Genomic DNA, 27,189 nt, shown 5'->3' with positions numbered 1-27,189 from the left:
AACTCATTATCTTCCGAATGTTTTTTCTCAGTGTAACAAAATTCTCACCTCTAATTTCTATTGATTTGAGGTTATGGATCTGATTAGAGTTCATTATTATAAAGATTAGAAACCTAGAATAATCAGAGTATTTGCATTTTTAAAGCTTCAAATTAGCTTCTTTCACACAAAACTACTTCCAAATATTAGATTGTTAAGCTCATAATAACTTCAATTAGTATTGCTACTTTCATCTCTGACAATATCGTATAATCCTGAGGATTTCAAGCTCGGAAATGTACAGTAGTAACAGCCTAATAATTTGCTAAGTGATCATCTTTAAAAGTTAAAAGGAATAGAATGCCATTAAAAGACTATTATTGCTATTGAACCATACCACCTCAAGGTTTCCACACATCAAAGACATTAATATCTCAGTCCAAAAGTAGCTAGAGGACAAGTAAATAGCAGTTATAAGAATGGGAAGGGAAAATAGTCCATTTATTCTCTTCTAAAAGCCAAATTTGCTGGAATAACCTCAAGATGATATTTTGGGGGAAATTACTTTACCCTATAGAAATCAAGTGTCAATCACTGTTAACAGCTTCACACATTTTTTTCTTAAATGGGGGATGTTGGAGTTAATGCTTACATTAAAAATATCATTTTAAACCTCTCATAAGGATTAAAGGGTATGTCCATGGGGCATGAGAATGCCATACTACAAAAAAACCCATATGCTTTTGCCCTAAAAAAACATCCTCCCCAATTCTGGAAGTTATTTGGAAAACATTCTGGACTTTCTCTAAAACTATGTGTCTTAAATATGGTCTGAATTAACTGCCTACATCCACAGAATGTCCTGAGATGATTCTTTCCCTAATTCTCTAATCTGTTTTTATTCTCCACACACAACCCGTTCAAATAGAGGGAGATGGCTATGTGCAGAGATATTAGAGAATGCTCTAAAACAGCTGTTTAGCTCTCTTCTTCCTCAAATCACTGAATGTGGTATGTACAGCCTCTCTGGGTAGAATGTAAGCTTGTTGAAGCCTGAGATTATTTGGGGAGTTTTATCTCCAAAATCTGTCACAATGTCTTATACAAGTAGACATTTCATGATTGCTGATTTGAATCTGATGAAGTTCATCTCTTACCACCATACCAATTCCTTGTGAATTGGTTATGTTTCTCTATAAATTTCAATAATTTTCTCATAGACTCTGGTATCTGCTCTCAAAAGTTTAAAATGAGCCTATAATTTCAAAAAGTCTAATCATACCCAGCAGCCACAGAAGAGATGTTAAAAATGATCTGATGCAATTTCCTTATTTGGTTGATGAGGAAATGGAGGACCAAAAAGGGAAAATCATTTGCCTATGGTTATATTTGGAGTCAAAGGACCTAGGACTGAATCTTGGATCTGACTATTTGTATGACCTTACTTTTATAATCTATAAATGATATCATAGAACCAAATTAAAGCTGGAAAGGAACAGAGAAGTAATTTTAGATCAATTCGCTTATCTTACAGATAAGGAAATGCAGGTATAGAGAATGTAAATGGTACAATGACTGTAACAAGAGAACCAGGATTCAAGCCTAAGTTCTGGTTCCAAATCTAGCACTCTTTTCTAGTACATGATAGGCTGTTTTTTTCAAATTTATATGCAACTAATATATCATCTCAAATATTCCTTTCCTAAGGAAGAGTATTGTAGTGACCTTGGAATTAGGAAAACAGATTCAAATTCCACCTCTAATATGGATTATCAGACAAAATGCTAAGCTGTAGGACAGTTGTTAAACTGCACTGGTTGCAAAGGGGAGTTACCTCACTGTGGCTGAATGATAAGTTTTTTCTCTCAGATTCCATGACAATAAAATAACAAATTAATCCAGGTCTTGAGAGTCACAGGCTAGAGTTCTTTTCACAATACTATACTTCTTTTCTGAGGCAAGGACAGAGGTTTTATAAACTGAAATCAATAAAGTTAATAGTGACTGAAATATTTCATTCCTGTCACCTATAATTTACACTACTAAAGAAAGAGTGTCTAGCTTCTCTTCTCTTATAAAATCTGTTACTTCATAGGCTTTAATATTTCTTATTTAAAGTCAGTCTCAGGAATCAAACATCAACTGATATATAAGGTGGAAAAGAAAGCATGAAGAGACACAAGTAGAGATTTTTATAGGTCTTGCCTCCATGGTAATAAAACCATATTCCGCCTGGATGGAAATTGAGCTGATGGAAATTTTAAAACAGTATATAATCAAATGTTCATGAGAGATGAGAATAACTAAAGAGTAAAATAAGCCATGTGTAATAATATGAAGGTTCTTTTCAATAGTAATAGTGCAGTGAAAAAAACACTGAACCTGGAACCAGGAAAAATTTGTTAGAATCACTTACAAAAAACTTAAATGACCCTAAGCAAGTTGTTTACTGTTTCCTAGACTATGATATAAAAAACATCCTAAACAGTAAACCCACAATTTAGTCAATAACCATTTATTAAGTGTTACTCTGTGCCAGAGTTGAGTGCTAGGGATACAAAGAGAGCCAAAAGACAGTCCCTGCCCTAAAAGCAACTCACAATTTAATGGAGAAAACAACAAGCAAATAAATATCTACAAACAAGCTTTGGGAAAAATCAGTAATAACTAAGAGAGGAAAGGTGTTTGCATTAAGAGAGGTAAGAAATAGCTTCCTATAGAACATGAGATTTTAAGTGAGACCTGAAGTAAACCATCTCGGTATGTATGAGGTGGGAAAGCATTTTAGGCATGGGGGACAGCCAGAAAAAAATGCTCAGAGCTGAGTGTTTAGCTCAAGGAAAAGCAAGGAAGCCAGTGCCACTGGAATGAAGACCATAAATTGGGGAATCAGATATAAGAAACCTGGAAAGGTAGAAGAGAGCTAAGGTAGACACCAAAATGAAGATTTTTGTATTTGATCCTGGAAGAGATAAAGAGAGTTACTGGGGTTTATTGAGTAAGAGAGGATGACATGGTCAGACTTGTACTTTAGGAAAATCATATGGGGAGGGTCTTGAGGCACGCAGAACCACCAGCTGGCTACTCTAATTTCTGTGTAATAGGATGAGGGCCTGCACTAGACTGGTAGCAGTATCAAGGAGAGGAGGTGGATTTCAGGAAGTGTTGCAAAGATGAAAATGACAGGCCTTGGCAAGAGATGGGATGGAGATGGAGGGCGGAGGTGACAGATAATGAGTCCAGGATGACACCTAGGATGTGAGCTTGGTGGATTGGGAGAACAGTGGTGACCTCAAAGTAAGAGGAAAGCTTATAAGGGGAAAAGAGGTTGGGGGAGAAAGAACAGTTTTAAGGGAAATTTAAGTTTTGGACATATTGAGTTTTAAGATGTCTGCTGGACACCCAGTTCAAGATAAATGAAAAGCAATTAGAAATATAAGACTGGGGGTCAGCAGAGAGGTTAGAACAGGATTTGAGAAATATCAGCAATGAGAGAGTAATTAGATCCATGGGAGCTAATGAAATCATCAAATGAAGTAGTATAGAGGGAGAAAGGAAAAGAGTCTAGGACAGGACCCTGAAAGACCCCTACTGATAGAGGGCATGACCTGTATAAGAATCTACAAAGAAGCCTGGGGAGTGGTCACATTGGCAGGAGGAGAACCAGGAGAAAGTAGTGCCCCAAAAATCAAGAGGTGATCAATGGTGTTAAGAGACTACAGTAGAGTTAAGAAGAATGAGGATGAGAAAAGGGCCTCCTGGGATCTGATGATTAAGAGAATACTAGTAAAAATGGGAAGCAATTTCAGTGAAATGATGAGGTCAGAAGCAAAACTGTCAGGGGTTAAGAAGAAAAAGGAAATGGTTCAGGTATCTACTGAGGTAGACAATCTTTTCAAGGAGTTCCAAAGCAACAAATGGAAGAAATATAAAATGATAGCAGGGATAGAAAGATCAATAAGGGTTTTTTGAGGATAGGAATAAGATTGTAGGGAAGGAGCCAGAAGAATGGGAGTGACTAAAGATAAGAGAGTGGGGGAAGTGGAATTGGAGGACTGGAGGAGTGAACATGGGTAAAAAGTAAGGACACCTCTTCGTGTGAGATGGGGATGAAGGAGATAGGATCAGAAGGCAACAGTGAGGACCCTGTTGAGTATAACAAATAACACAGTGGACACAGAATGGTTGCATTATTTTCACTATCTTTGGAAGAAATTCAGCAGCACTTATGTATAAATAATAGTAGTAAGTAGTACAAATTATCCAAGGCTGACTAGGAGCTACTGGCAATAAAATATCAGGTTCTTGTGGTGCTGTCTCATCTTATGGAAGAGGAAGTTGAGACCAAGAGGGAAATGACTTGACCAAAACCATACAGATAAAAAAGCAGCAGAACCCATATTTAGGCCTAGACCCACATTCTGACTCCAAATTCAGTACTCTCTTCACTATACCATCATCCACAAATGTATGGTGTTTTGCAATTTTTAAAAATAACATCTTAGCTATTAGTGTTCATTCATGTCCCAAGAATCTTATATTTAGGGAAAAGTGAAATGACAATAAGTCTATTGCATTTAAAAGATTATTTTTTCATATTTCTGTGTAGTGGAAAAGATCCTGGACTTGACTTAGGAGACTGGCTAAAGTCCACATACTTTTACTTATTAGCTGTGATCCCAGGCAAAGAGACTTTACCTTTGAAAGTTTTAGTTTTTCCAACTGTTAAGTGAGGGGACTAAACTAGAAGGAAGGCCTAACATTCTGTGTTTCCATAGATGTGAAATTTCCAAGGCCACATCACATTCTTATAAAATAACCTACTAAAGAGAATAGTAAAATAAAGCTTACAATTTAAACATAGTAAGATTTGAAAATTCTCCTTTAAGACAAATTCTTGTTCTTTATACCATAAGGAATGCCAATTTAAGATTCAGTAATTATGTCTGCATTTCTAAATAATTGGGGGGAAAAACTAAAGAGAAGAAACAGGTAAATTTTTAAAGAATTGCCTTCTACATAATACAATTGTTATATCTTTAAAACATAGAATAGTTTACAATCAGATGCAGAAATAAACCTAAAAGGTAATGTCAAAGATTAAAACATATTGGTTTCAAACCTTTTTCTATATACTATGACCCCACACTGCTTCCCTTCCCTACTCTTTTCTCCATACCAAGTATCAAATCACTAAATAAGACTGAATCTGCAATTTCTCTTACTTTTATATTTCTATTTCTACTGTTAGGTTCTTAATCGTCACTGGACTACATTATTTTAATAGGCAACTCCCAAATGATTTCTTTGGTGATTTCCTGGCCAGTTCTATTTTCCTAAATTTTGGTTATCAAAAACTAAACTTCAATGCCTTCTTCACTACCATCAAGATAAAAGTCAAAAATTGCTTAGTCTAACATTCAAAACTTCCTCACTATCTATCCTAATATAATCAGTCTCCCATTGGTCTACTTAACATTTCAGGAAAATGTTTCAGAAGAGTTTCAGAACATGCCTCAAGTTTACTTGCCTTAACTGCTTGCTCCACCAACTTGGAATTATTCCCTCTTCTCTCCATTAGTCTAAACATTACATTCTTTTAAGACAGTTAAAAACCCAACATTTTACCCATAACTAAATAGTTATCTATACCATGAGATAATAACCACCACCTCTTAAATTCCTACAGCAGTCACTGTTCATACAATTCACCTAATGATTTATCACATTCTGCCTTTGGACATTTCTTCTAGTGTACCAAACATGTAGTACCTTATCTAACTGTGGCAGCTATGAGATGTAGTAGAGTGCAGGGCCTGGAGTCAGGAACTCATTCTTCCTGAGTTCTGGCTTCAGATACTAGCTGTGTGACCCTAGGCAAGTCACTTAACCATGTTTACCCCAGTTTCCTCATCTGTAAAATGAGCTGTAGAAAGAAATGGCAAATGATTCTAGGATCTTTGCCAAAGCCCCTAAATGGGGTCATGAAACGTCAGACATGACTGAAAAATAATCGAACCTCAACTAACTAAATTGAAAGCCTATTTCTTTATTACCTTACATAACAACTATCATTTACTTTTCATAAAAGTAGGCAACAATACATTTTTTCATAGAAATATAAAGTTTCTACAATAAAGTAATTGCCATTGAGAAACATTTTCTTAAAATCTTTGAGATTCTTTAAATTATAAATTAACTAAATAAAGGAATGTACCTACTCAGAATATCTGGAATAAGATTATATCCTTTGGTATACTAAAATAGCAGTATACATTATAACTTAGTTTATATATATATATACATACACACACACACACACATATATATAGTTATAGCTATAGTTACAAAATAGGCATGTAAATAGGGTTCAACATGAAACTGTTACTTAAGAAAACTGAGAAATAAAAAGGCTCCATACAACAGTTGGCTATTCTGAAATCCTTGAATACCTTACAGATATTTAAAAAGGATATCTCTCTCTCTCTCTCTCTCTCTCTCTCTCTCTCTCTCTCTCTCTCTGGCAATGCATTTCCCTCTTTAATAATAAAATGTTACTTTCTGAAGAGCATGAAATACTACTCAGCCTTCAGGAACCTAACTTTCTTGTCTTCACATTCAATCCTATGTAAAACTTATTCTCTGAGAATAAAATGCAAATCTGAATTAACTGGACTTAAATTTTCACCTCTCCATCAGAGAAGATCTTCAATTCCCGACATTTTTCTGCACTTCTTGTCTATTTCTATTTATAATTTCTGTAAAAGGGTATATACTAGTCAACAGAGAGGAAGGCTCTATGATTTTCAACATTTCACACTGATCAGTACAATACCGAGATTATATAATAGATAACCCTTACTTTTTACTAAGTCAATTGATTCATTACAATGTGTTTCTTGACTTTTACATTTTATTTCATTTTCAAATGTTTAAAATAGCTCTACTCTAGCTTTAAAAAACAACAACAAAGGTTTTAATATACTATGCATTAGTTCTAAGGCAGAAGAGTGTTAAGGCCTGGGGCCCTAGGCAATGAGGGTTAAGTGATTTGCCATGGGCAAGGAAGTGGCTGAGACTAGATTTCACAACTAAGGACCTCCTGGCTCCAGGCCTGGTTCTCTATCCACTAAGTTATCCTAGCTGCTCCCCTCAAATCCTATTTTAATAATGCCTTACTATGGCATGGCTGTGACTAATGATTCCTGAAAGTGTAGCCTTTGGCAGGGCACACACCAAACTGGAGAGGCTTCGAGAAGATACTGACTTTTATCAGAAAGTTGGCCATTACGCAATTAATTGCTTTCAGTCATAGCTACAACATGAAAGCTCTCATAAAAGGCTCCACAGAGGGGTTGTATTCATACCAACTTTTTTTTTAAAAAGGACAAATTTTTTGACTTGTTGAAATATTTGCTAAAATTATTTGTGGCTTGTATTTGTTAGGCATGGCAGATGGTGAATTGATTATGTGCTCATTCAATTCAGCTGGATCAAAAAAAAAATTTTTTTTAAACTCTTACCTTCCACAGTCAATACTGTGTATTAGCTCCAAGGCAGAAGAGTGGTAAGGGCCAGGCAATGGGGGTTAAGTGACTTGCCCAGGGTCACACAGCTGGGAAGTGTCTGAGGCCAGATTTGAACCTAGGACCTACCATCTCTAGGCCAGGTTCTCAATCCACTGAGCAACCCAGCTGCCCCTGGATCAAATTTTATTTTAAAATTTGGAAGATTTAAACCATGATGAAGAAATTAAAATATACTATGATTTGAAGGGTTTATTTATTTTTAAAGAGTTAAATCTTTAAATGGACGTACCAGGAAATAATCAATATTTGAACAAAAACATCCCAACTGCTTTTTTTTTTCAGATCATACAAAGATTTGGAAGATATGTGTGTAGCCCAGTTTCTAAAAATATATTCAAAAAGAGCATATAAAAAGTAAAATTTTCAGACATAAAAGTAAAAAGTGAATTTTGATCCCACTCCTGCTCATCAAACCTACTTTTATCTTCTGTAAGATGTCAGAATATCTAGCACAATGTTGGCTGACTAAAATTAAACTATTTATCACAGTTGAAGCAGTATTTTAAATCTTATACAACTGTAAATGATTGCTGAGAAGCCTAATAATCTCAGCTTTGCCACTTATTACCTGTGCAACTGTGTTCCAGTCACTTTTTCTCTAGGGGTCTTTAAGTCTCCTCATCAATAAAAGGAACAGATTAGACTAGCTGATTTCTAAGCTCTCAGCTTTACAGCTATAGTCTAGGATGAGATCACTTCTAAATTCTCTTCTAGCTTGACAATAAATACTCTGCTCAAACAAGCAGTATTTAGAGTACCCTCCTATAGACTTATCAGTTAAAATGTTCCAGTGTATTTTATAACATGGCTCTCCTGACCTCAAAGAATTTATAATGTAGCTGGAGAAAGAAATATACATTCATACATTCTCATTCTCTCTCTGTCTTAATTCTCTATTTATATTTATTCAAAGTTCTTTTTTTTGTATTGTGAGTATTATTCAGGAACAATTTCTTTACAACTTATTAAGTACTATATATGGTATATATCATATATAAATTATTTATATTTATTTGTTGCATTTCCTATAAGTATTTTTGGTGCTAAAAAAGCAGAGGAAAATTATATGGCAATCCTGTTCTGAAAATAAAAACTTCTGGCAATACTGTAACCAAAACTCCTATGGTCTAATGAGAGTAAAGTAAATAGTGGCAGAGCTATTTATTTCTAAATAGTCTTTCCACTGAGCTTTGTGGATCTCTCCCCATAGCTATCCAAGAAAAATTTTAAGTCCAAGTTACTTCTTTTGAGAAATGTAGAGGCTTATACATGCTATAGTAAATAAATTTTCATTGAGGGAGAGGCCTCAAGACCTAACTTTAAATTTGAGAGCATTCAAAATTCTCCAGAGTTGTTATAACTGTGTATATCTGGATGTCTAAAAGGTTTACCAAAATTTCAAACGAACATTAATAGATTCTAGGGAAAAGGATATGATCTGCTCGCCCCATAGTGTAATAATTCAATTCAGATTTACATATTCATATAATAGCTTACTGAAGGATTTCTCTTAAAATGCTTTTATTTCTCAATAAAGGAAAAATCCAAATATTTCTAGTATTCACCTGAATGGGCATATAGGGAAATTAAAGTGAAATGAACTGGTTTGCTTATTTGGTCTCAGAAAAACACAGACATTTCATAATTTTAATCTATTGCCTATTGCTAACAATAGCCTACTGACAGGGAACAAGGGTGAGACAATATATTCCCTCTGTAAAATGAAAAAACGGGTGGAAGTGGGGAAGGGAAATGAAAGAAACTAAAATATCTAAATAAGTTTAAAATAAACATAAAAGCTACTTTAAAGATAAATAACATCAAACCCACACAAAGAAGTACTTTTTATCTCTGGTGACATAAGCTTGAATCAATTCATAAAACATTCTTTTTTAAATGACACAACTTACAATAGAAAAATGTATTATAACTGAAATTTTCCAAGGGCAGGCACTATATAAATGAATGAAATTAAATATTTATCACGCCTAAAGGCTACTAAGTATATTCTATTTTTAGTTTATCATTCTAAAATTATTCTCAAAGTTTATAATAACAAAAACTTACCCCATCATTCTCTCTATGTGGATTTAGTCTATTATAAACAGCCTCAATAATATTGCGCCTAAAAATAAAGAAATAGCTGTCAATCAATAAATTAACAATACCATGGTAATGCTGTATTATACCCAAAATCAACTGCCAGCTTTAAAATTAAAGCTATCAAGACAGATTTTTTTTTTAAATTCACAAAAGAATTCTATTTCCTAGAATCTTTTGAATCTTGATTGGTCCTATACAAAATATTCTTTGCTATACTTTACCAAGGAAAGGGGTCAATATTCTGTTTCTCTTAGAGCAGAAAGGTCCATTAGGAATAGTTAGAAAACTACTTAAGACAGTTATCGAGTGGTTTCTAGCAAAATAGTCTTCTTCAAAGCTTTTCTTGATTCTTTAAGGAAAATCTTGAGCTTTTGTACAGTGCTTTAAGGCATGCAAAGCTCTTTATCTCACCAGGTTTGAGGAATCAATGTGTTTAAGGTACATCATTCAAGGGAGGGAGGAAAGGCTGGGCACAAAGATCCCTTCCCTTTTTAGCATTCACTCTCCAACCAGGACCACTCATTTCATCTCATTGATGCTCAATCCCTTCATATGTCAAATGATAATATCTGTGGCACCTCACTGAGTTGTTATGAAAATCAAATTAAATAAATGTAAAGTGCGTTACAAACTTTAAAGCATTAGATGAATGACAGCTATCAGTATCATAATAACACAACTTCTTTCATTTAAAGAAAGATTTAATTACTATGTGTAGGGAACTCAAAATAGCTATTTTTCTTCTACTTACTTGCCAGCAAGACCTCCCCCTGGAGGTAAATTAGGAATATTTTCTGCAGACAAGATACGCATGACATGGGCAAGATCAGGCATTCCTTCCTCACCAGACTTCTCCATAATTTCTACAAGAAAACAAATAATACTTGAATTAATGATTATAAAGTAAAAACAGACAGAAACAAAACTATGCACTGGTTCTTTATTGTATTAAAAAAAGAATAAAAAAATAAAGGCTTGTTATAAATGTTTAACATACTTAGAAGTTCCACAACTGCTTGTATATAAAAATTTTAAACATTGTAATTTGTTTCAAGCTAAAAACACAAATCATAAAAATTTTAAAAGAGCAAAATGTATTTATAAGATTACAAAGCTAAATGGTACCCAGACTCCCTAAAAACTATATATTAAGACAAAAGTAGTCCAATTGAATAAGCTATTTAGCTACTGCCAGTATCTTCTAGCAAAATATTTGACTTCAGAAAACTAGATAGCTTAAATTTAAACACTAATGTTGAGTCACTTTAGAATATTCCTTTAAAAATTCTGTTATGAGAAAAACATTCCTAAAGAACATAAATACATGAACTATGAAAAAGAAAATATATTAAAATAAAACTCTAAAAAAAAATTTTTGGTAACTAAATCTATAACATAAAAACTATTCTTCTGCCTTTGAACCAAAACACAGCATTGATATTGATTCTAAGATGGGGAGGGACATGCCCCAGCACACATGCAAATACCAACGATGCATTTTCATAGATGAAGAAAAGAATAGCAAATTTTGAAGAATTATGTCAGTAGAAACACTATTTTCAAAGCTAAATCTTAGTAAATAAGTTTTTGTGTATCTATATATTTCTAACGTTTTTCCCCAAAGAGCTTTTACAGATATCAATTTTATTCCTACACCAGCCAAGTGTACTTTAAAATAGAGAACTACATGTATCGGTAACATTTTAAATGCTGCAAAAGGCTGAAAGGAATTGATAGAATATCAAACAATACAGAAACATGTCACAGAAGGAATAACAATTCAAACAGAGTGACAGAGAGGTCAGAAGAGAAAGGTACTACTTGTGAGGGAGAATGGGAGGCATACAATAAAAATGTCAATGGCTTTTAGTGCAGAGAAAAACATGGATTTTGAGAAGGGTTATTTTAAAAAGGTGAAAACATACATAAAAACTTTAGCTGCCAAACCACCTGCCCTAATTTCCTGATTCCTACAGTTAATATCTGTATTGTATTGTATTGGGGATTTCCAAAAGCTTGTTATAAGCCTCTTAAAGGAATACGCTAGTAACAAGAGCAACATAAAAACTATATGACCATCAATGTGAAGGGAAAATACTAAACTAAAATTTTCCACTATAGTCTTATGTTTAGCAATCCAGAATAAAAATATAGCTAATAAAAAAAAAACTTTGAGAGAGTTTAAGCTAATAGAATTATAGTGACAAACATGAAGTAGGTAATAGTTACTAACAAATTAGGTCAAGTTTTATGTTAATCATTCAGTATTACCAGGAAGAAAGACTGCATTGCCATTATTTTGCAATAATATAACTACCATTGTCCATTTAAAAAATACTATAACCCCAACAATACTTTCCCCCTTTATTTCAGGATCCTCACATACCTTAAGCCAAATACCAAAAAAGCTTTTTTTTTTTTTTTTTAAATTTTCCACTTAGAAAAATTTCAACCCAACCCCAATTACTTTACCCCTCCCTCTTCCCCCAGGCCTTTCTTCTTAAATAAAACAGAGTAGCTTACTTACCTTCAACCCGCGATTCCAAGTGCTTATCCAAATCTGAATCTCTTTTCACTGCCTCATCTGAGACCTTAGGAGCACTTGGAAAACAAACTAGCACAATACTCATGTTATCTCGACTTCCCTGTATATTAAAGAAGGGGAAAATTAGATAAAAATTTTATCATTTTCTAATCATTTGCTTTAAAACATCCTAAATGGAATTACACAAATACAATTTACTTAAGTATCCGGGAAGAAAATACAGCTATATACTGGTTCCATGACGAACTGAAGAATGACCTGAAAGGTTTCAGGGTTTGATACATCCATTACCTCAAGTAGCTTGTCATTGGATTTCTATGCAATAGCTAGGCTTAAAACCTAGGTGTCATCCTTAAGTACTTACTCTTGCCAAGGTCTATGGATTTTACCAACCTGATATAGGCCCTCATCACCTCACACCTATTCTAAATAGCCTGTTGGTTGGTCTGCCTTTTACAAGACTTATCTACTCCATTTCGTTTTCAACTCATTTGCCAAAACAATATTCCTAAAACAAAGGTCTGCCCATGTCACCAACCTCACCCCAATACCAAACTCAATAAATTCCAGTGCCTATCACCTCTAAGGACAAAAATAAAACCTCTGTTTGGCATTCAAATCTCATCATAACTTGCCCGCCGCCCCATAACTTTTCCTGTCTTCTTATACCCTACATCTCCATACATACTCTTCAATCCAGAAATATTAGCCCCCTTGCTATTTTTTATACACCATCTTCTAACTCTGGGTTTTTTCACTGGCTACCCCCATGCCTGGAATGTTGTATCTCTCATCTTTGCCTCCTGGTTTCCCTGGTTTTCTTTAAGTCCCAGCTCTTTCATTGTCTTTTAATTCTAGTGCCTTCTCTATTATTTCCAATTTATCCTCTATATAGCATGTTTGTACCCCTTATTAGACTATAAGCTTCTTAACTGCAAAGGCTATCTTTTGTCTTTCTTTGTATTTCCAATGCTTAGCTCAGGGCCTGGTATAGAATAAAAGCTTCACAAATTATTTTTGACTAGTTTTCCTTTATTCCCCTCCTCATAATGGTAGTTGTTAATAACTACAATAAATTATATCTATTCTAGCAACCATAAGATTATGCTCCTTATTCTAAAAGGGTGGGGAGGTGGATAAAGTTTTTTGCCTAAACAGATGGATAATGACCAAACAATGCTTATCATAATAATGCTGATGTCTGAATTGACCTGAATGTTGTGTAAATGGAATTAACTCTAGCCCATTCATAGTCAAAACTCTACTCATCCCAGGCATAGAAATGAAGTAATCCTCACCTCAATTAGTGGGGAGGGGAGATGAGTTACCCACATGTGACAATAAGTAACAAATCAAGAACAAGGGACAGTCCTTTGGGCAGTCCAAATCAGTGTAGAGACTGCCATTTGTCCACTTGAATTAGAGGTGGACCCACGGGAAGTGACAAAAGACACTCTAATCTTTAAGGATGTTGGTTACTTCCTGTGGAGGGAGTTCCAGTTTTGAACTTGGTGCTGAAGGAACCCAGGAGGCCTCAGGCAGCTTCCACTTTGTATTGTCAGGTGGGTAAGTTAGGCTGACTTCCTTGGCCTAGGCCGCTTCCAAACTCTGCCTTAAGTAGGCACTAGCCTATCTGGTTGCTAGGCCTTGTGGCTTGTAGCTTCATTTATTTAGCCTTTTAACCTTCTCTCTCTGTCCAGGCCTCTGCAGGCCTGGACTAGCCTCTCCCACTCTCTATTTCCCTACCTTTTACTTTCTTAATTGTAAATAAACTACCTTAACCCCGATGCTGACTTGGGTCTGATTTAATTACGGAATCAACCTGAATTATTGATTCCTGGCGGCCACACTTTAAACATATCTATAAAATACCTAAAATCTCCCTCTTACAGTGTGTGAAGAAAGAATAAATACCAAGACAACCAAGAAGGTAAACTAAAATTGGGTTGCAAAAAGGGCACAACAATTTGTTGAGTTTTTATTCACCAAAGCACATTAACAAGATAATAAAACTGTGGAGAACTGAAACTGCTGCCAAATGACTAGCAGTCGGTCAGGTAAATAGAATTAAAAATTATTTTGAGGATAGGAGTTAGAATTGCTATTGTTTCTAAAAATGATTCAGGAATTGAAGAGTCAGTGTATTGATTACTGGTCTTGTTTCGGGTCTTTGCCTGTCAGCTTTGGGGAAACTTTAATGTTTATTACTACCTACCACAGGTGACAAGGAAAAATTAATGAAACAAACCAGTTTTGTGGGTTATTAGAAATTTTGGTAAGATGTTAGGGAAGTAGTATATTGAAACTACTGAGTAACATAAGGCTTTAAAAATACCAATGTGCTGAGGAGCAGCTGGGTGGCTCAGTGGATTGAGAGCCAAGCCTAGAGATCTGGCCTCAGACACTTCCTAGCTGTGTGATGGTGAGCAAGTCACTTAACGCCCATTGCCTAGCTCTTACCACTCTTCTACCTTGGAATCAATAAAAATTTAATTAAAAATCCATCTACTGACTTTTCTGTTTCTAAGAGTGAAATGCCTAAGTTGCCAACTCCATTTGTTCTCAAGGGGGAGGGGAGGAGCAGGAGGAGAAATAGATTCCTAGAATATTTACTTTTCCCCAGGGCAGGAGTAGGTAAATGAACTTACTCGAACTTACTAACTTACTCTCTAAATTATGTTTCATTACTCCAATCACCCAGGCTCAAAATTTCATCTTTCCCTACTTCTCAGTAATTTCCCACACCCGAGGAGAGAGAGACAGAGACAGAGAGAGAGATGGGGGAGAGGGAGAGAGCAAGATAGGGGAAGAGGGATGGGGAGGAGGGTGGTGGTGGTGTCTACTTAAACTAACACCACTAAAGTTTAGTCCACAATAATGACCCGCTTCTCATACAGTCAAATGCTATAGCCTCTAAACCTATCTCCTTGCCTCCTCTCTATCCTTCCAATCCATTTTGGAATATTGTATCTTCCTGATATATTACACTGATTATAATCTTCTCAATGATTCAATGGATACCAACAGCCTATATATGTATCTTATCTTTATTTCTAGCCTACCACTATCTTTCATTTTGCTAACCAGTTGTTTACTGTGCCTAGAATTGAACTATACTCCTGGCTCCATGCTTTTTCTCATACTATTCATATCAATTCCCTGAAATGGGTTTACCTTACAAACTTTTCAAAAACTGAAATTTTAATCCAGTGAGACATCCCCAAACACTCCACTAAAACATATTTCTTAGCAGTCCTAAAGGTATAGGAAAATATAACAACAATGGCTAAATGAATGAAAACATTTGACAGCCACAAAATTGAGGGCTGGTACAATGTTGGTACTAAATTTATTAGAATACATAACTCCTGGGGGCAGCTGGGTAGCCCAGTGGATTGAAAGCCAGGCCTAGAGATGGGAGGTCCTAGGTTCAAATCCAGCCTCTGACACTTCCCAGCTGTGTGACCCTGGGCAAGTCACTTGACCCCCATTGCTACCCTTACCACTCTTCTGCCTTGGAGCCAATACACAGAATTGACTCCAAGATACATAACTCCTCTCTTTCTTTTAGAGTTTGAAAAGGGTATCCATATACAGTCAAACTCACATTCTTCTATTGTTTTATTTAACTATTTTCCCAGAATGTATTTTTTGGGTTTTTTTGTGAGTTTTTTTGAGCTTACCTCCTATGACATTAAAATACTGAATAAATAAAGGGATCACTCACTCCTAAGTAACTTTTACAATTAAATGTGTACTAATGCCTGGCATATGGTGTCTAAAAAATGCCTCTTGACTTAAAAATAATTATCTGAGGCACTAATTTTCCCCATCTGACCCTTGGGTTCAGTACATAACTAACATTTATTTTATTTGCCCTCCCCCTTTACCTAATAGTGCTTAACTTTCGATAGGTCCACAAACATTTCTTGATAGCTTAATTTAACCATAACCCTAAATTGCAAATAAGGGCATTTTAAAAGTATTTTTTCTTCCAGTGTTCAATGCTGTGATGCCTCTTCTACCCATCTGTTTTTAAGGACCCCCCCCCATTATTACCCATAAGCAAGAAACTTAATATACAAATATAAGTTCTCAAGAAAACTAAAATGCACATTCACTGAAATTTTCTTTGGCCACAATGTCTGATATCTCATATGTTGTAGGGGAGGGGGAGGGGTCATGTTATTAATATATAGCCATATAATTTGTTTATAAATACTGTGATGCATAAAGATATAAATAAAAATTAATATAGGCTCCTAATATAAGCATATAAAAGGAATCCAATGCAGGAATATTTTCCTTTAAGGAAAAGGAGTATGTTATTTCATCTTAGGAAAACATTTTTGGATATAAACTTTTAAAAAATGTATAAAATCTCAGACTCCCACAAGGTCCTTCTTTAAAGGTAATTTATAAACAAGTCTGAAGCTTTACAACAGGGTATCACTGCACTTCAAGTTCTGATTTTTACTGGATCTTTTCTATAATAATTTCAGTTTACAATAGATCTAAATTTTAACTCCTAACAACAACAAGCACCTAAATCTATAGATATCCTGCTCAGTATAGATCATGACAATACAAAAGTACTGAATAGACCCAAACAAGAGACCAAAAACACCACAGAATAAATGGAAGTTACTAGGTATTTAGAGGATAACAGCAGTTACTAAAAATAATTACATCATGAAATGCAAAAATATTATAAAGATTGATACTAAAACAATTACAAGTACAACATGAAGAAATAAAGTCCAATCAAAGATTAAATCAAGAATCAAAATTTTCAAAATATAGAATAATGAAAACAAGAAACTGGGCAGGTTTCACAAGGCCTGAAGGCCAAGAGCTCTGTAGAGGAACAAGGTCATGAGAAGTCAAAACATAAGTCAATCCTTGAGAAAGATAAAACATGATTGTAACAAAATATCCAGGTAACAATAAAAACAAGAGAGCTAAAGGAAGCTCTGGGCTCCAGATAAGTTACTTATAAGTATGTTCTGTCACAAAATTAACAGATTTACAAATTTGTTTTCTAAAGTTATAAAATTCCATTCATTTTTATATGGATCTTTTCCTCAAGAAGAGTTGCAGAGCTCCAAAACAAAAAATAAAAACCTTACATTGGTCAAAAAAATGTTTCAACTATAAAATAAAGCAAACTGGGTTTCTGGGAAACAAAAACTTACAGAATATAAAAGAAAATGTCTTCATCAAACTAGAAATAACATTTAGAAAAATTGAAAATTGAGAATTTGAGAACCACATATAGCTGGATTAATCAAGAAGCCCAACCAAAAAAGAAAAAGTCCCGAGATTGAAATAATGAATCAGATTATTAAAAGAAGCAATATGAAAAGCTTAACATTACAACGCTTTAAATACCGTAGTATTAGGACACTAAAAAGAATATTGTAAATAGAAAATAAAAAATTCCTTAGAGTGTGACAGAAATAATGCATCCTTCAATAAAGTCAGGTCATTCAAAAATACTTGGCTGGGTTGTGACTTACTAAGACCACTGATCTGCTAGAAATGAAGAAGTGAAAACTAAAATTTGGTTGACAAATTCATGGCTAAACTTAAAAAAAATAAAAGTCAACCCTTTTAGAATAAGCAAATCAAATCAAAAAAGTTAAGGTCACTGGCATCAAGTCAAGATAAAGTAATTGGGAGGCAGCTATCTGGTTCAGTGAATAGGTCTGGAGTTGAGAGGACCTAGGTTCAAATTTGGCCTCAGGTAATACTTCCAAGCTATGTAATCCAGGGCAAATTGCTTAACACCAGTTGCCTCGCCCTTTACACTCTTCTGCCTTGGAACTAATCTAAGATGAATGGGAAGTTTTTTGTTTTTGTTTTAAAAGATAAAGTAATTGGAAATCAACTAACATTAGTTATTTGATAACTTAAGGTCCGGACCATATTAACTGTCCATTCTCCCTTCAATAAACTATAGTGGTACTGTACCACACTCCAGGATCAAACATAAAATTCTTTATGTGGTTTTTTTCAGTCCTTCCCAATTTGGCCCCCTCCTACATTTCTAATCTTCTTACACTTAACTCTTCTCCATATACTCTTAAGTTTCAAGAATGCTGGCTTCCTTGCTATTCCTTACATAAGACACGTCCTCAATGTTTTCACTGGCTTGTTTTCCTTGGCTGGAGGTCTCCCTCTTCATCTCCCCTGACTTCCTTCAAGCCTCGACTCAAGTCCCATCTTCTGTAAGAAGCCCTTCCCAATTCTCCTTAATAAGAGTGCCTTTCTTCTGGAGTTATATCCAGTTATCTTGTTATTCAATTATCTCTGAAGTTATCTTGTATATATCCTGTTTGTACATATCTGTTTGCATATTGTCTCTCTTTTGACTACATGCTCCTTATGAGCAAGGATTTTTTTTTTTTTTTGCCTCTCTATATCCTCAGAACATAGCACAGTGAGGGGGCAGCTGAGTAGCTCAGTGGTTTGAGAGCCAGGCCTAGAGACAGGAGGTCCTAGGTTCAAATTTGGCCTCAGACACTTCTCAGCTGTGTGACCCTGGGCAAGTCATTTGACCCCCATTGCCTAGCCCTTACCACTCTTCTGCCTTGGAAACAATACACAGTACTGACTCCAAGACGTAAGGTAAGAGTTTAAAAAAAAAAAAAAAAAAAAAAAAAAAAGAACATAGCACAGTGCCTAGAATGATTACCTACAATAAAGGTTTGGCTATGCCATTACATCCTAAATACAATTTGTACAAACTTAAAGCCTCCTATTGTATAAATTTAGGGAACTTAGAGAACTCCCTACCACCCACTGCCATGTATAGGTAAGGCAGGGAGGTAGCACAGTGGATAGAGCACCACACGTGGAATTTGGAAGGCAGATTCAAATCTGGCCTCAGATATTTCCTAGTCGGGTGACTGGACTAGTCAACTAATCCCAATTGCCTAGTCCTTGCCACTCTTCTGTCTTATAACTGATACCAAGGCAAAAGGTATGGGTAAAAGAAAAAGTTACAAGAAAATAGTACAATACCAATTGTGGTTAATAAAAGACTTTAAGACAAAAGTCTTTCCTAATGCAATCTTTAATCTCAGACCTTTACTCTAAATTTTATTGATTATGCAACTTTAGTTGCTATTTTATATGCCATTTCAAACCCAATGTCACAATTCATTAGTAGCAATATTTACATACCTTATGTAAACAAGTGTCCACAACCCAATTGCACACTCTTTCCAGGTCATCAGATACCTCAAGCCTAGATTTAACAAATTCACAGAGCTCCTCATTGCTCATAACATCCCAGATCCCATCACAAGCCAAGATGATAAATTCATCCTCTTCTGCTCTTAAAATTTCATAAACCTCAGGCTCTGGAGAAACAAGTTGTTCTGTAGGGCCCTTGCCATCAACACACTTGTAATCATAGTCCCCCAGAGCTCGAGAAACTGCTAATGAACCATTAACACGCTGTATCATTACACTGCCTCCTGCATTTTGGATTCGCTCCTTCTCTCTTGGATTGCAAGGTTTGTGATCCTGGGTTGAAAAGCAGACTTGTCCATTCCTACACAGGACAGCACGTGAATCTCCACAGTTGATAAAGTAGACATGTTCAGGTGAAATCATAACACCCACTGCAGTTGAGCCACTCCTGTCCATCCCATTTCTGAGATCTGAAAAGTTACGCATGTATTCATCAATTTTCAAGAAGCCAGTTCTGATTCCACTCTTAACATTTTCCACTGAAGGTATAAGAGCAGACCCAGGTTTTTCTGCTGCCCTAAAATCTTCATTATTAGTTATGTGTTCTAATAAGTGCGTTGAGCAATAATTTGCCACTCGAGATCCAGCATGACCATCATAAACAGCAAAAAACGACCAGTTTTCCAAGCCATGAGGAATACCTACAACCGCTGTGTGAGCATCTTCCATTTCCACTCTCCATCCTTGCATGCTGCTTAGGCCATAACGCAAACCATTCCCAGCACCATGAGCATTGTGTTTCTCAGTTTTGGGTTTGTCCAAAAATGCACCCATGTTTAGTACTGAATCTGGAAAGGAAAAAAAAAAAGATCAATTTTTAAAAATAAATTTAAGAGTGTGTGTGTGTATAATGGTTCCACTGTTAAAAGCTTGACGATTACATTCTACCTCTTTTAAGACACTGATACTATATGTTTATTATATAACAGACATGGTTAGAAAAATTTTAATAAAACGAACAAACTTTACAAAATTGTGCCTGTATATCTATATATGGAAGAGACCCCTGAAATCTCGGCTTTTGCAATAATCTTTGAAAATCATTAACATGGATTTGGGGGAGAGAAAAGGTACCAAAAATAAAAATTTGGGTGAGGGGTACACTTTATTCTAAATAATATGTAAATAAATGACTATATCTAAATGTTGAACTTTATTCCAAAAGTTTAAATTATCCAAAATTTTTCTCTCAAACATGGACACATGTTCTCAAGAATGGATATATACAGTAGGGCCTCCTATTTGTGGTTTCACTTTCTGTGATTTCAGTTATCCATGGATAAAGGAAGTGATGGAAGTCCATTAGCAGCAATTTACCCCAAAGGTGGTCTTTTGCTTTCACTTAAAAAAAAAATTTTTTTTTTTGAGAGGGAGGGCCAGAGCACAGAGTCAAGGGGCAGAATTGGGGGGGGGGGGGGGAAGAAACATGTATAATGTTTTATATTATTTAATTTAAAATGATGAATTTACAGAAAATTTAAAGGGATATCCAAAGGCTAAAACTGAAAATTTTATTTCACTGCAAATGCAATAAGGTCCGTTAACACATGCAACATTAAGTGTGTGATGGAAATATTAATCCTAATCATCTATAAATAAAGATTTCAAAGCAGAATATATAGGAAGAGTAAAATTTTCTTATTCTATTTTTTCCTTCTATTGATTCATTTCTTTGCAAGTATAAAAACACCGGTCACAATAACTCTTTGAGAACAAATAAGTACCATTTAACAGAAAGGAAAACTCAGAATTTATGTGACTTGCCTAATACAGTTGTAGGTATTTGGAAAGAAATATGATGACCACTGAATCAGCAAGGGTTCTTAAAAAATATATAATTTATGTCAGGTGAATCTAATTCCCTTTTTCAGGTGTGGCTATTAAACTGGTACATTGTGTAAGAATGGTTCACACATGCACTGTATCACTGTGCATCAGAAGTACCAAGTGGTCTCTAACAGTCCTAAATATAGATCAAACCAAATTAAAATGCAACTAAGAAATATTTAACAAAATAAGTAAGTAAACATGTAATAAAAAATTGATAAAATTAAATTTAAAACTAATTCAATGAATGGCCCACAGGGACACTTATTTCTGGTTAATGGTCCCCATTTTTATTTCAGCTTGACACCACTGACCTATATCAATTAGATCACAAATTCAGTGACACATTATAAAGTACTAGTAGATCATAGGAATGTCTCATACATCATAAATATCATGATCATTATCATCATATGCTTGGATTTCATTAGATCACCCTCAAAAAAGTATATTTAATTGCTGTGGGCAAGATAGAGGTATTTAGCATAGGTAATAATTTAGGTAGACAAGGAACATCAATTTGGGGGGAGGTCACTAATATAATAACATGCTTATTAAATTTCATACAAAGCTGGAAGGAATTGTTAATACCTTACATTACAGTATTGGGATCCAAAAAAGACCAAATGATTAGAATGGACTGAATATGAAAAGAACATTTCCCATTAGATTTTAAGTATTATAGTTGGACTAGGAAAAAAAATCAACTGCAAAAGTATAGAAAGTAGCTAGAGAACAGTTCACATAGAAAAAATCTAGAGGATTTAGTAAGATGTTGCAGTCAAAAAAGATAATAGGATCTTTAATAGAAGCAAAATTTGTAGAATAAGACATGTTCGTTTTCAGTCCTCTTGCCTTTTTTGTTTTATCACTATTGTTCTCTAGACAAATATCAGTATGGATTATTTCCACCATCTACTTCCACTCCTCCTCACTAGCTACTGCTAAAGCTAGAGTTAAGCCTCACAATTATGGTGATTGAGTACATTAAAAATTCATGTTACACAGCCTTAATATGGCCCTTGCTGTCCCAATCGTTTTATTCTTCTCTGACTCCTAGTTCACTCCCAGAAGCTATTAAAATCCTTCTCCTACTTCATCAAGCCTGTTGCATATTTCAAACCAGATGTACCAAGGACATCTCAAACTCATTATGTCTAAAACTGAACTCAACATCTTTCTTCCACTATACTCTCTCCTTCCAAATGTCATCCTTCCATTGTCTTATGTTTGCCATTATCCTCTCTTCCTCTCTCTCCCTCATCCCAAAAAGTCAAATTCAGTTGCCAAATCCTGTCATTTTCTCTAGCTTGCTTCCTAATATCTCTTGCATTTGCTTCTTTTCTCCACTTACAAAGATACCACCTAGATTGAGGCTTTTATCACCTTTCACATAAATTGTTACTACAGCTTCCTACTTGGCATCCTTGTCTCAAATCTGTCAAGACTACAATCCATTATACACATGAACAAAAGATTTTCCTTAAGTGTATATCTGACCATATCACTCCACTACTCAAACAACTCCAGGAAGTTTCCATTTGCCAATATGATAAACAACAAATTCCTATTTAGCTTTTAAAAAAATCCTATACAACCTGATCCCAACATCTTGCCAACTTTATTGAATATTACTCTTCCTCTGAATTCTGCAACCTAGCCAAATTAGCCTCTCCTTTCTCACTGTATCTCCCATTCACATGACACTCTTATCTCCCATCTCCATGTGTTTAGACTCACTGGCTGTCCTCCCATTCCTGAAATGTACTTCTCTTTACTTTTACCTCAGAATATTTTTCCTCTAAGATGTGGCTCAGGAATCATCTTTAGCATGAAGCATTTCACTACATTCCCCATTCCCCACTACTAATGTTCTTCCTCCTAAACTACCTTATGTTTTATTATGTATGCAAATAATATATTTATAAATTTTACATTTATGCTATGTAGATTTTATGTGCATTTGCCTCCTCCATCAGAACTTAAGCTTATGGTGTGTAGAAAATGGTTTATTTTTAGTATTTATATCCCTCACACCTTAGCATAATGCCTGGCACAGAGGAAATACTTAATACTTGCTAATTGATTGAGACTGTTTTTTTGTTTGTTTGTTTAAAACCCTTACCTTCCATCTTGGAATCAATTCTGGGTATTAGGTCCAAGGGAGAAGAGCAATAAAGGCCAAGCAACAGAGGTTAAGTGACTTGCCCAGGGTCACACAGCTAGGAAGTATTTGAGGCCAGATTTGAACCCAGGACCTCCCATCTCTAGGCCTAGCTCTCAATCTACTGAGCCACCCAGCTACCCCGAAGAGTGTTTTGAAACAAAGTTGTTGGTGAAGGAAATTATTGAGGAAACTTTGATCACAAGTATAGAATCAAAACTCTGCTGCCCCCTGTAGTCAACAGGAAAAGCCAGCAATTGAGGTAGGGGACAACAAGGCCGACCTGATGTCCCCTGGGCTGCGCCTAGGAAAAGAGGAAAGAACAATCGGCTCATGAGGCTTGTGATGTGTGAGTCAGTGGGTGGAGGGAGTCAGTGGATGGAGGGAAAAGTCAGATAAATTGAGGACTGACAGAGATAGATGAAATGCTAAGGCATTGTTGCAGTAAGTTGTTGCAGTAAGAAGGTTGAAGCCTTAGCAAAATGGAGGCTAGATATTAATCCTTCCATTAGGAATGATCTGTCTCCTTGCTCTTCTCTCATCCTCTCCCCTCTGATTAATAAAGATTACAAATCTATGCCAGTCTCTCCATTTTTAATCTTAGCATGTTGGTTGGGGGAAGTTTTCCTTCCTATTGTCATATTATTCAATGAATCTTACATCTTAAGGTGGCATTTTTCCTCTACTATATCAAATCCTCTTTTTATAATTAACAAGTATGGTAGGATTTCTATATCCTTCTATCAACTGTGTGATAGTGTGTATATATATATACAGACACATACATACATATATACATATATGTATAGATATATATATATCCTATTATGGAATGTAGCTTGCTTTCCTATTAATGTCAAGAATCCCTTTGATGCAAGTATATATATATCCATAAAAATTTTATGCATATGGAAAGTACACAAATAGGCCAATGTTTGACATTTCCTCAGTTGCCTTTTTTTTGTTGTTGCTATTTATACAGTCCAAGATTTTCTATCCCTTTGTTATCTTGCCCTCTTTCAGAGATAACCTGTCAATTGCTTAACACCTTCACAAATAGATGCCTTTAGCAAAATCTCCTCTAATGTACATGGTTGAATTCAAATGATTTTCCCACCTTTTCTCTTTATGGTCATATCTACCTCTTCTATAAGCACATCTAACTGTATAATGTTATGGCTCAACTGTGTTATCTTGCTTAATGGTTTAAAGTTTATTACAAGAAAATGTACAGATTTTTCCTATACTTTTCTAATTGTTGATTTGTTGGTTCTCTTATCAAACTTTCTTTAATTTTATCTTCACTGCTTTTCTGTCTTATGAAAAGATATTCATAATCTTGTAATACTTCTTGAAAACATTAGACAAATGAATATTCTAAACTACTGATGTTTTTGGCTGCCATACCTCTTTGCTTGCCAAGTAAGTCATGTGTTCCTAAGGTGATTTTTAGGCTCAATTTGAGACTTGTAGTTACAGCAATTAATTTACAATGGTTAGACTTCTATATGAAATCACTATAATTAGTATAGCTATCATTTCCTCTATCCATTAAAAAAAAGATTTGCCCAATAGGTAGAAACTGTTGCATGGCATAGCTTTTTCTTATTTTTCTTTCCTTCAACTGGGTACTCATTTTGATCTTTCTTCTAACAAGTTGGAGGTCTAAATATACAAGTGATTAGTAAAAAGTCACCTTTTGTGACATCAGTACAACACTTGCCACATCTAGCACCTACCTCCCAATTCTTATTCATTCTGTAGTCTAAAAATTTTTGTCCTCTCATTGTTTATTACTAAGCCATATTTTCTACCACCTTAACAATTCCCACTTTATCTATGCACAGAAGTCACAGTAGATCAAGGTATACAATTATATTTAAAGAATCTTATCAAGTCCTCTGTAGAAATTTTTATTGTTCAAATTACCTTCTATTTGTTTCATATTCTCTATATTTACTTCTATGTGTATATCTTGTTTTCCCTAAAATAATGAAAATTCCCTGAGAATAAGGATGTTTCTTTTCTCTGTATTACTACACCTAGCACAGTACCTAGTATTTAAAATAGGAATTTTAAAATGATGTTTTTAACTATTAGAATAGCAAATGTTAAACTATTAAATCACCTGAAACATTCTAAATTCTCAGCATCTAAAAATCTCCAGACAGTTATCTGGCATTAAAAGTTTTAAAAGTATTTTTATAATACTGTTCTTTAAATCAAAGAATGATACTTTTTCTCAAGCTCAAAGTTTTCCCCAAATCTTTTTCAATGTAAACACCGAGATGTCATTTCTTTAAAAGAAACAATTGGCAATATTAAATGAAATTTTGAAAGACAAGTTTAATTTTTTAAAAAACTCAAAACGGTTCTTTTACAAAATAGGGCTAGATATTCTTTCTTTCTTAAAAACAAACAAACAAACAACAACTACAACAACAAACCTACTTCTTCCCTCTGTCCTTGAATACAATATGTTGGTTTGAAGACAGAAGAACAGTAAAGGTTAGGTAATAGGGGTTAAGAGACTTGCCAAGGGTAGCACAGTATCCAAGGCCACTTTTGAACCCAGGGTCTCTTATCTCCATGCTTGGTTCTCGATCTATTGAGCTATCTAGCTAACTCCCCACCCCTAACCTTCCCTGGTTAAGATGTTCTTCACATTTCCTACTTGTCATTTTAAAGTATCGTTACAAGTGTAATTATATTTTAAGAAATTAATGTCTAGATTAGATTTCTGGCATTTAACATGAGTAGGGACGGTTTTATGGACTGATCAACAAATCTAGTACTCTTTATTACGAAGAACAAAAGCTAGGTATTACAATGTGAAACACTGCTTTGTTATTTTAAACCTAACTAGTGTTACGAGCGAAAAAAATATTAAAATTAATATATTCCAATGTACTATTTTGAGAATTTATCCTCTCTGGGAGAGTTGTAAAGCTGAAGCGAAAGCTAAAAGATTCTATTAACTTTTAAAAGAAAATAAAATCTACTAGTATAATGAAATCTCAAATAATATTTCACCCATTAAAAACTACACAAAATCTAACAAGATGTCATGAGATCAGGTTCATCTCATACATCCCACATTAATTCTAATTTATGGATACATAATTATGAAATAATTAAGAAACAAGGAATAGTAAAGCAGAAAAATAAAAGAGACTTGTAAGATGTTTGTTTAAATGAAATTAGAGTATGCTTAATAAGAAATAGGCAAATAGGCCCTGATAACCCAATTCTGAAAATTATTGTATGTCACATAATCAAATTTTCAAGCACAAAGCATCTATCATCAGTATTCTTAAATTTTCATTTACACAAGGAAAATTTAACCTTTAGTACATAATCTTTGTAGATCATTCCTAGATTTTAATACTGTGTCTTTTCAGGGGTCTAAATAATATTATATATTATAATATATAATAAATAATCTTTGTTAAACATCTTCTCTCACCATCTTCCACTCTATAATAATTACACCCTTCCTTTATCCATCTAATCTCTCTGAACTTTTAAAATTTTACCTGCCTGATTCCATTCTTAGGAAAGAAAGGAAAGAAAAGAAAGGAAAGAAAGGAAAGAAAGGAAAGAGAGAGAGAAAGAAAGAAAGGAAAGAAAGGAAAGAGAGAGAGAGAGAGAGAGAGAGAGAAAGAAAGAAAGAAAGAAAGAAAGAAAGAAAGAAAGAAAGGAAAGAGAGAGAGAGAAAGAGA

General features: G+C 34.7%; 1 protein-coding gene across 3 annotated transcripts in view; it reads right to left on the bottom strand.

Moving 5' to 3' along the window:
• The window catches only part of PPM1B (protein phosphatase, Mg2+/Mn2+ dependent 1B), a 76,499-nt gene that overhangs the window by 4,761 nt on the left and 44,549 nt on the right, over positions 1–27,189 (bottom strand). For all 3 annotated transcript variants that reach the window (XM_044663285.1, XM_044663283.1, XM_044663284.1), the window contains exons 2-5: positions 19,405–20,264; positions 12,199–12,316; positions 10,423–10,534; positions 9,636–9,693 (exon numbers count right to left, since the gene is read on the bottom strand). In XM_044663285.1, coding sequence (XP_044519220.1) covers positions 9,636–9,693; positions 10,423–10,534; positions 12,199–12,316; positions 19,405–20,250 — 1,134 coding nt within the window. In that variant the 5' untranslated portion in view covers positions 20,251–20,264. The remainder of the gene's footprint in view (positions 1–9,635; positions 9,694–10,422; positions 10,535–12,198; positions 12,317–19,404; positions 20,265–27,189) is intronic.

Source organism: Gracilinanus agilis, chromosome 2, assembly GCF_016433145.1.
Source record: "Gracilinanus agilis isolate LMUSP501 chromosome 2, AgileGrace, whole genome shotgun sequence".
Lineage (NCBI taxonomy): Eukaryota > Metazoa > Chordata > Mammalia > Didelphimorphia > Didelphidae > Gracilinanus > Gracilinanus agilis.
The sequence above is the reverse complement of the archived record's forward strand: the minus strand, read 5'-3'. Positions and strand labels throughout refer to the sequence as shown.